The sequence below is a fragment of the Chaetura pelagica genome, unplaced genomic scaffold, assembly GCF_000747805.2.
Source record: "Chaetura pelagica isolate M959 unplaced genomic scaffold, ChaPel_1.0 scaffold1407, whole genome shotgun sequence".
Classification (NCBI taxonomy): domain Eukaryota; kingdom Metazoa; phylum Chordata; class Aves; order Apodiformes; family Apodidae; genus Chaetura; species Chaetura pelagica.
The window spans coordinates 67211-77733 of record NW_009953954.1 but is presented as its reverse complement, the minus strand read 5'-3'; the positions used below and the strand labels follow the sequence as shown (position 1 = coordinate 77733).

Genomic DNA, 10523 nt, shown 5'->3' with positions numbered 1-10523 from the left:
CATCTCCCCTCTCCTCAGCACCAGATGACACAATTCCATTTCTGCACCAGCTGGGAATATTTGGCTCGCAGGGAAACACCACCCCTCCTCATTAGCTGTTTGTGGTACAGTCTGTCACCTCTTTTCTTCTCTCCCCCCACCCTCTCTCGTCAGACTCCCGCTGGCTCAGTCTGTCCTTGGTCTGGAGGAGATGCCAGCCAGGTCCTGCCCCAGCCTCACACGCTGCTGTCCTCCAGCAGGGGCTCCTTGCCATCTGCCCCCGCGGCCTGCGGGCTGTGCGGGTGGCTCTGGGCTCCGTTACTGTGCTTCTTGTGGCTGCCCGACCTCAGGGCAAGGTTGTGTTCTGGGATGCACAAGGCCACAAGGAGCGACAGCAGGACAGAACAAGCCCCAAACAGGAAGGGAGGCCCTGGGATAATGCTGCTCTGTAGGGAGAAACAGGAATGATCAGCACCCAAGCACAAGGGCAGACGCAACCCAGCAAAGGAATGATAAAGCTGAACAGTTACCTCATCTGTAGGGTTGGCCATGTTGGGTTTGGAGGCCTTACCCAAAGTTTCCACCTCAGCCATTTCATTCAGCTCCACGTGGAACAGATAGAAGACAAACCCATAGAGCGCCGGCCCCAGGCCGTTACACAGCCCCCGGATCCCAGTGATCATCCCCTGAACCACACCTGGGGACACAGTGAGCAGAGGCAGGTGTACAGAGAAATCAGGTTTGTTCCAGGATGGCTACAGATCCAGAGACTGGATCACAAACACAGATCTGGAGCAACATGTGCTCTGCAGAGGAGGTGGCTGCCAGGGGTTGAGCTTTGCTCAGGGTCAGGGTGTACAAAAATCAGTATGGCTGGGCTTGATCCTTTGGGGAGCAAAACGAGCTACGGGCACAGAGACCTATTTCCAGCTGAACTGGAACTTAAGGCAGCCAAGTCTGAGGGCTCGGGGTGGGACCATGAAGTAGGCAAATGATTCAGCTGCCATGTCCTCAGCATCAAAGAGGCAACATTGGACACCTGCGTGTGCAATGTAAGAATTCCCTTCCAGAGCACCCACTATGACCAAAACAAGAATGTCAATCCTGCCAGGAACAAAGTGATGCTCCACAGTGATGTTCTGCCCATCCCCGTGCCACCACCACAGAGGATCCAAACGTGCAGCAGCTTCAGCACCTGCTGGGAGGAACTGGCCCCTGGACAAAGTCCCAAGGACTCACCCTGCTGGTCGGGGTCTGCATTCCTCGACACCATGGCACTGATGGCTGGGAAGGTGATGCTGGACATGGCAGCTACAGCTCCTGCTGCCCACATCATCCTGGGGGGGAAGGGGCAGTCAGGAGGGGCTGCCAGGGGCTGGCTGCAAACCAGCACCATGCAGGGACTCAGAGCCACTGGAGGGGGATGCTGATGCCACGGCACAAACCTGGACAAACTCTTACCAAGGCTGTGATCCAAAGCCATACCAGGCAAGCTGCAGGATCTGGAAGCCTAGTCCCAACAGGATGGTGTTTTTATTTCCTATCGAACGCATAAGAATTCCCAACACTACTGTCTGGAAAGAAAAACAGGAGCTTCCAGAGTCACTGCGAAGAGAGATGACAACACTGGGAGACAAGGGACAGGAGGGTGAGGAGCATTTGCTACTGGAGGACGGGCCACCAGGCACATGCACTCCTGCCTTCCTGTAACAGTGTTGGGAACCAGCACGTCCCTGCCTGTGGCAACCAGAGCACAACCTGTGGGGTTTCACAGAGCTGCGTGGGGCCACCCCACAGTTTAACAGTTTTTCAACCAACGGCTACGTTCAAAGGATAAGAAAGGGGAGCTGCAGGTACCCGTGCACAGGCCTGACGATGCCCGTGTGGCCACAGGGATTCTGGCAACTCCCTAGCCCATCACTAGGAGTGTTGGGCATTCTCATAACCACCCTACTAGAGCCAAGACAGAAGTTGCCTCTCACCTGAGCCAGTATAGAGAGAATTCCAACTACACCAATGAAGGCTGCCACAGTCTCTGAGGAGAAACCAATGACCTGTGAAAACACCAAGGAGGGACTTTTCAGGCAAGAGATTTGTAAGAAAAGCCACCCCACCAGTGTCACCGATGTCCACTGACATTGCTCATCAGGCACTCACTGATCAGCTGCACCCTCCACTATTTCCCTGCTGCCACAGGAGCAAAATGGAAGATTTTCCTCTGGTTGAAGAAACAGCTCAAAAGCACAGGGCCCACCTGCCTGGGAGCAGCAGTGCCACCAGCAAGGAGCCCACCAAGGGTCCTAGTGATGCCTGCTGAGGGTCACCAGGCTCCCAAGTTTCTAGGGAAGCTAGATTTCTTACAGCTTCAGCTTCACTGAGCTATTGGCTGAGATTAGCTTCCCTGGGACAAGCAATGAAGATGACATTTGTAGACTGGGACTTCCCACATCCAGAGCCTGCCCTCACAGCAAGAGACTGACCTGCCGCAGGTACAGGAAAAAGCTGGAGTACTGCCCAGCTTCAGGAAGGTAGGAGAGAAAGACGGTGATACAGATGAGCAGCACTGTAGAATCCTGACCCACTTTCCGCAAGGACTGTAGAGAAGGGGGTGGGGAATGAAAAAAAAATAAATTAAAAAAGGAGTTAATATAATTAAATAGTCTCCAGGTACAGAGACAGCAAAACCAAGAGCTTAAGTCACCATCTTATATCTCAGAAGTAAATGCTCAAACGAACCCAGGTCAGAATTTCAGAGGGATGATGCTAAAATGTCACCTTCTGTGGAATGCACCTTCTTTTTGAGAGAAATCAGCAGAACTAAGGCAAATATAAGCATCAACAGCAGCAGGTGGACAACCAGCAGCAGGTAACTTACAGCAAATGGGTCAGCTTGTTCCCAAGAGATTGGAGCTCCCCAGGAGACTGGGCGCATCTCCTCCGGTAGCGACTCGGGCACAGCCAGCAGGATGAAGCCAATATCCAGTAAAGCAACCCCTGATGCCAGCACCACCACCAGCGTGTCGCCGTAGGCCTGGGAGAGGTAGGCCCCGATGGCTGGGCTGGTGACCAGACTGGCAGCAAAGGTGGCCGACACCTGGAAGCACAAACCATGAGCACAGCCTCCCCTGCCTAGTGCTCATTTTCTCCTCCAGAAAGATCCACCAGTTTTGCCAACCCCTGATGGTGACAGCCCAGGTGGATGGGGACTCCAGAGGACAGACAGGTGGTGTGTCCTCATGGTGCACTCCAGGCTAAGTTCTGGCCCAAGGAGGTCAGAGCTGTCCTCACCACTCCTACATGGTACTGTCAGTAACCCTATGGAAGGGGACAGATCCCAGGCTCCTGGCAGGCACGGGTGTTCCTGCCTGTTCCCTTCCCTGAGCACAGACCAGGCTGTCCAAAGGCTACGGAACAACACCAGTGTTCAGACCACAGGGAAACGAGGCCTCTCTCTGGGCGCTAAGTCACAAACAGAAGAACAGGGAGCCCCGTACCGTTAGTGACACGCAGGTCACTGACACTGTCCCCAGGCTTGTCTACAAATCCCCCACCACACCTGTATACCTGCAGGCCCCAGGTGTTTGCTCCAAGAGGTGAGGCAGTCACCCAGCTCCTTACCAGGCCATAGGCCGTGCTGCGCTCATGCTCCTGTGTGATGTCAGCAACATAGGCAAAAATCACGGAAAAGGTGACAGCAAAGACTCCAGACATGGAAATGACTGCAAAATACCACCTGGAACAGGCAGAGCCGAGGGCAGAGTCAGGGAGCAGCCACACTGCAGGAGCAGAACCTCTTCCGTTTCCTTCCCTCAGTCCATCCCACCTCACTGCACCAACGGTGCTCGGGAATACCCAGCTCAGGCCCAGGGAGCTCACCTTCCCCACCCAGGAAAGGAACATTAACGTGTCCTAACAGTGACAATGCACCAGGAGAGGCACCAGGAAAGACAGACTCTCTCCTCCTGACACTGACCCCTCCAGTAGAACCAGCCAAGTCAATCAGTCTCTAGGCTGGGCACCTTTCTCCCCTGGACAAGCTCTCCCATCCCCCCAAATGAGCACCCTGATCCCTCATCGTTCAGCCTTGCACTCCTGCCTCCTCAGAGCCCCTCGGTTACCTCAGGAGTGAACTCACCATGGACTGATCTTCATAAGGGGAATGGGCGCACAGGTGAAGAAGACAGTGAGGAGGAGGAAGGATTTCCTGCCCCAGACATCAGAGAGAGCACCAATCAGTGGGGCACTTAGGAAAGAGAGCAGACCCTGAGACAGAGACAGGATGACAGAGAGATCCCTCAGTCAAATTCTGATTGTTGACAGTAAGAGCCTTTGACAACATCACCTAGAGATGAAAATACGAGGAGACAAACCATTCCTATTTTCTACAAGCAGTCAATATTCCCCAAATAAAACAGTTTGTCAAACTGCTCACATCGTTTTAGGGAGAAAGAAAATAATCCTCATCCCTTGGGGTGCTGCTGAACACCCTAATCCTGCCCTGCTCCTGCAGCTGGGTCCCCCAGGCCCTCTGTCAGCTACAGCTGGAGACAAGGCAGACCCAAGCAGATGCCAAGGCCACCAAGCACACACACGAGTGTTCAAAGCCTTCTAATGTCTTTCAAACCTGAGAGGGGCAGGAAGGGCCCAGCTCATCAGAGCAAACCTTCTTCCAGGTCACACTGGCAGGCCCTGATGGGATGTTCTGCCACGTTCCTGGGCCAGAACTGAACCTGCAGCTGATGCAGTCCCAGCACACAGTCAGTGCTGCTGAACAAGACCAACCTCACCAGCTACTTGATTCCTGCACCCTGCTCTCCATTTTGCACCAGGTGTGCCCACGAGTACCTCAGGCTGAAACAGGAACATTTATCTGCCAAACACTGGTTGACAGCAGCAAATGACACAGATTGTGATGGCTGCCCCTTTGTACTGATCCCAGATCCAAATTAAAGCCTGGAATGAACACTCTGTACCTTGACTCCATGAATTAGGCCGTTCATCAAAAAAGTGTGCTGAGGAAAAGTCTGGTGTAACACCTAGGGATAGAAAAAAAACAAAACAGAACCAGAGTTAGGAACACTGGCAAAATTCCCATAAATTTTTGCCAGCACCTGACAGCTGGATGCCTGGAAAAATGCAACAGGGAACATGGGAAATACATGGTGGACAACTGCTGTGCCTAGGAGAGGAGCTCCACTTCCCATCTCCAACATCAGCAGCCACTTTCTTTCATACTCCCTGGGTCCATAAATTATTCCAGCCTTGCGCAAGGCTAAGATAACCTGAAACACCCCTTTCTCCATCCCTGCATCATCCAGTTTCCCTCTGTTTTTACTTCATGTCACGACATAATTTTTCTGTCCCCTGTTTAATCTGTTTTGTGTTTCACACCTACAAGCTCCTACCACATTTCTACATATCTTTTCATTAGGAAAAAGATGCCATTCGTGATCAGGTAAAAAATAAGCACAACTAAAACCCCTTTTATCCCTAAATAACTCAGTGTAGGGCAAAGTGCAGACTGCGGATAAAATGTCACAGCTTTGCTCATCTTTCATTAAGCTCCCAAGTGCATTTTTTTTTCTAGTATCTAAAAAAAAACCCAAAAGCAATAAAAGGCAACAAACTATCAGTAAATTCTAGTAATTTCAGGCCAGGTCTCTCAGTCCTGCTTTCTTGAAATCCTTCACAATCTTTCAGGAATCTACCTCATGCTTTGCTCCAAACTAAGGAACCACAGTAATAACTGCCCCACTCCATAAAAAATTACTACAGCTCCAGTTAATTCATGCAGAAATCCATCCAGCTGCAGGCCCCTGGTGTGTTGGACTCCCTACACTCCTCGGGCCTGTGCTCAGCTCCCTCCCCTCTCCAGTGAGACTCACTGTGAGCATCGGTGTGGTCAGCAGCCCCCAGGCAAAGAACTCCAGGAAAATCACCACCACGGCGTGGTAGACACTGGGCTCTCCAATCCCCTGTCGCTGCAGAACAGAGCTGGGTCAGTAGAGAACACACAAACCCCAAACCATGAGAGACCAGAGGGAGCACAGCCCTGCCCGGCCCCTCCTGCAGAGTGGGCTGCAAAAGTGGGTTTATCCAGCATTTCATCAAAGAATCACAGATGGGGTTGGGTTGGAAGGGACCTTAAAGATCATCTAGATCCAACCCTCTGCATGGGCAGGGACACCTCCCAGCAGCCCAGGTTGCTCCAAGCCCCATCCAACCTGCCCTTCAACACCCCCAGGGATGGGGCAGCCACAGCTTCCCTGGGCAGCCTGGGCCAGGCTCTCACCACCCTTACACTAAGGAATTTCCTCTTAGTGCCCAACCTAAATCTCCTCTCTTCCAGTCTTTATCCATTACCCCTCGTACTCTCACTACAATACCTTAATATTAATTAGTATTAATCAGTCAATATGTTTATATTAATTAATAACTTCAATATAATTATGTCCTCTCTAATCTTGATCAAACTTATCCTTTCCATCCTCGCCTCAAGGGCCTGGAAAGGGAACAACTCCATTCCCTGCAGCATCCAGAGAAGACTGGGAGTTTGGGAAGGCCACTTCACTCCTCATCACCAACTCCATCCACCCAGGAGGGTGGGAGAGGCACAGTCCTTACATCAGCTGTTGAAAAGCCCCACATCTCAGGGCCTCTTCCTTTCTTTAAAGATTTCCCATGGCCCTTCCCAGGCAGCATTTGTCCTGTCACTTCTCTGAGTGCCAGATCTCTGCTGCTCGCCCAGGAGGTCCCTCCTGCTACGCAGGACACCTGCAAAGTTACCAGCTCACAACGGAAACAAACTGCAGGAAGGGGAGGAAAGCCCATGGGCTCCAGTGGGATGAGCTCGTGCTGCTCCACCAGGCCCACTCCCTGTGTCAAACCACACAACCTGAACTCCCCAGGCAGTGCAGTCTAGCATAATACCACCACCTGAAATGTCTGGAACTTCAGCAATTTCAGCAGCTTCCAGTGGCTTGAAGAGTATCCAGAAATTTAAAACATGTCCACTAGCTGCACAAAACCCACTTCCAAAGGGATACTGGATTTGGCATGGGACACCTCCAATCCATGGGCATTCCACCTAGGACAGGAGATTAATTTCCTGCCAGCTGATCAACATCCCCACACTGTGCTCTGGAGATGCCAATCATTTAACAGACCAGACCAAAGATGTCTCTGTGTGGGTGTCCTGCCTCCAGCACTCACTGCTGACAGATGAGCCCTGTGCAGGACCTGTCCAGGGACAGGAATGCACAGATGTGGTGTGTGATGAGCAATCCTTTACCAGTCACACCCTCCCGGGTTCTGCCAGAATAACTGCCCTTCTGGTCACTCACACAGCTGGAGGGGATGGGAAGCAGGAGAGGAGGCAGCAGGAGCTGTTATTCTGCTGAAACGTGGCTTGTGTTCACAGAGTCTATTAAAACTGATGGACTAAGTCTGCTTAAAAATCACATCAACAGCACCAACATGGGAGGCCCCTAGCAGAGGGGACAAGGTCATTAAGGGAAGTCAGTTTTATTGCACATAAATGAGATGATGAAAAGGAGAAGCTCCAAGGTGGCAGGAAGCCAGTGACTAAGAGCAGAGCTGTCACCACCCACCTTGGTCCACCAGCCTCCTCAGAGTCTGAGAAGAGAGCAGCCCTCTCCTCTCTCTTTCACCATCCCCATTCCACCCTCTCCAGCAGCTCAATGATTCTGCCAACTACTGCAGCAAAACCTACAGTCAATCTCTTTACCGAGCAGTTCCAGGTCTAAGCTCATGGAATAGTTTTGGCTGGAAAAGACTTTTAAGACCACCAAGTCAAACCACTAACCATTAAGCACTGCCAAATCCACCACTAAACCAACATCTTTTAAATCCTTCCAGAGATGGTGATTCCACCATAGACAGCCTGTTCCAATCTTTTTGGTGAAGAAATGCATCCAGTTATCCAATCTTAACCTTTCTGGCACAACTTGAGGCTGTTTTCTCTCATCCTGCCACTTGTTACTTGGGAAAAGAGACTAAAAACCCATCTAACCTGTTCACAGCTCAACAAATGTCCCCTCTTCCATTCATCAACCACCTCATTATGCCAGACATCTAAATGAATCCAGGATCTCTCCTGCCCAGCCCCTGCCCCTCAAACGCTCGTACTCCCGCGGGGCCCCTCAGCCCGGGGACAGGGAACTGCCTGAAAGAGTCCAGCACAGAGCCACAAAGATTATTAAGAGAGTGGAACATCTCCCTTATGAGGAAAGGCAGAGGGAGCTGGGTCTCTTGAGCTCGGAGAAGAGGACATTGAGGGGTGATCTCATCCATGTTTACAAATATGTTAAGGGTGAGTGTCAGGAGGATGGAGCCAGGCTTTTTTCAGTGATGTCCAGTGACAGGACAGGGGAAAATGGGTGCAAACTGGAACATAGGAGGTTCCATGTAAATATCAGAAGAAACTCCTTTCCTGTGAGAGTGACAGAGCCCTGGGACAGGCTTCCCAGAGAGGTTGTGGAGTCTCCTTCTCTAGAGACAATCAAACCCACTTGGACACATTCCTGTGTGATGTGCTCTGGGTGACCCTGCTCTGGCAGAGGGGTTGGACTAGATGATCTTATGAGGTCCTTTCCAGCTCCTAAGATTGTGTCATTCTGTGATTCTGTGTTTGTAGTTCAGCAGCACCTGCAGCATTCTGTTAGGCTCTGTTAGTTCAAATCATATACACCAGTTATAAAGGTTGCTTATGTCTACATGAGGCACTAAGGAAAAATAAATGTGGTTTCAGAAATGTGCTTGTTTTCAGACACTGAAATTTTCTCTTTAAGGATAAACTGTTAATAGCCAGGTACCCATGTAAAAAGTCTGGGATTTAGCTGCTTTTTTTTTACTATCATTCTTTCAACTCATGACATTTCTGTTTCAATGGATTATTTTGATCAGCATGTGCAAGAGTCCTACAGAAAAATTACCACATGTTGCAAATCTGTAGCTGTAATGTCAAGTTTATGATTCAGGTTTGCTGTTTTCCCTTCTTTAGGATGTAGTGATTTTGTTGTCCTTAACTGAGTACAAGCATAGTTATTTTTTAGCCAGAAGTAAATAACTATATTCTAGGCAGTGCAAGGAAATAAATTAAAGTCCACATAGGCTGTCATAATTGAAAATAAGTGTCATTATCTGCTCGTAGAAAAGCCAACAGAAAAGAGGCTGAGACAAAATAAAGCTGTGTAAAGATTTACCAGTGGATATGGGGTTCACTGGAAGCAGGGCTTTCTTCCTTACCTTGTCATCTGTGATTTCCCCATTCAGCCCCTACTAAAATAGGATAGCATTTTTAATTGAGATATATGAAACAAGTTATATTAAATAAAGTGAGTTAAAATTTAAAATGGGATGATGGGTTGAATGTAGGACTAGAAGTAGTTGACTGAAAGGAATTAAAAGTCACATTTAATTAGTGCATACAACCACAGGAAAGCAATCAAGAGCAATTTTTTCTGTGTAGAAACTGTATAGCTAGCTGATTGACATGATCTTTTTGTCTGTGCATACTCTGGTGTTTCTGATTTATTTTATTTTTTTTTCTTTCTTTACCCCAGTCTGTCTTTCTCATGCCTCCTGGAATATTTCCTAGGAATTATTCTTTTTCAGTACTAACTGTTCCTATTGTATCACAAACCCTAACTCTGTTTGGGATGTTATCAGGAGAGAGGCCGCACCGAGCAGGGCACCGTCTGTGCCGGCCCGAGCACGGGCGCCTTCCCCCAGGCCGAGGAGGCTCCTCGGGAAGCTGAGCCAGGCGTGTCCGGGCTGCAAAGACCCCCCGGATACCGGCGCCGCGGGGACAGAGCCCGGGCGTCACGGTGAGCCTGCACCTGAGCTCGGCTCCCGCTGCCCTGGGCATCCTCAGGAAACCCCAACCGGAGCCCCGGGGGGCCGGGGCCGGGTGCTGCCCAGCCCCCCCCAGAGCCCGGAGGGTGTCCCGGAGCAGGACACCGTGGGTCGGTGCTGGACGGGTCTGAGTCCTTGAACTGTTGGACAAAAGCAGCAGCCCCAGGGCTGGAAGAAAGGCGAGTTGCTTCACTGAGGTCAGAAAGTCCCTTTAAAGGTTTTGTTGGTTGGTGTTGTTTTTTTTTTTCCCCTGGTTGCTGCAGACACTGGCAGAGAAGCAAGAAAATTATTGTGCTCTTTGCTGCTGGAGCCCTCCTGATACAAACAAGCAGGAGCCAGGCCTGGCTTTGGCGTCAGATGAAATCAGAGAGAATGAGGCCACCGGGCTGGGAGGCTCCGAAATAGGGCAGTGACGCTGGGGGGGGGGCTGGCAAAGCCTCCCCGGCCCCCTCAGCCACCTCCCGGCTGCCCACGAGCACTTCCAGGCCACGCAGCAGTGGAAAAAGCAGAAAATGTCCCCGTTGCCGGGGGCTGCCTGCTCATCACTCCAGCTAATGGCGAAGCACGAGAGGGCCTGGTGGCTCCCGGGGGATGGCAGCAGGAGCCCTGCCCAGAAACCCCAGGAACCCGCGGGACTGGTGTGAGGCCCGGGGGGGGGTCTGTTTCAG

General features: G+C 51.0%; 1 protein-coding gene across 1 annotated transcript; it reads right to left on the bottom strand.

Moving 5' to 3' along the window:
• Positions 1 to 215: 215 nt before the first annotated feature.
• On the bottom strand, positions 216 to 5954 carry LOC104392431 (hippocampus abundant transcript 1 protein-like). Its single transcript, XM_010001832.1, has 11 exons — positions 5865 to 5954; positions 4953 to 5015; positions 4115 to 4242; positions 3598 to 3712; positions 2855 to 3073; positions 2460 to 2573; positions 1962 to 2033; positions 1441 to 1553; positions 1219 to 1316; positions 510 to 676; positions 216 to 425 (listed from the first exon to the last, which is right to left on the bottom strand). The coding sequence occupies exons 1-11, from the start codon at positions 5871 to 5873 to the stop codon at positions 216 to 218; spliced, it is 1308 nt and encodes a 435-aa protein (XP_010000134.1). The 5' UTR covers positions 5874 to 5954.
• Between the last annotated feature and the right edge of the window lie 4569 nt (positions 5955 to 10523).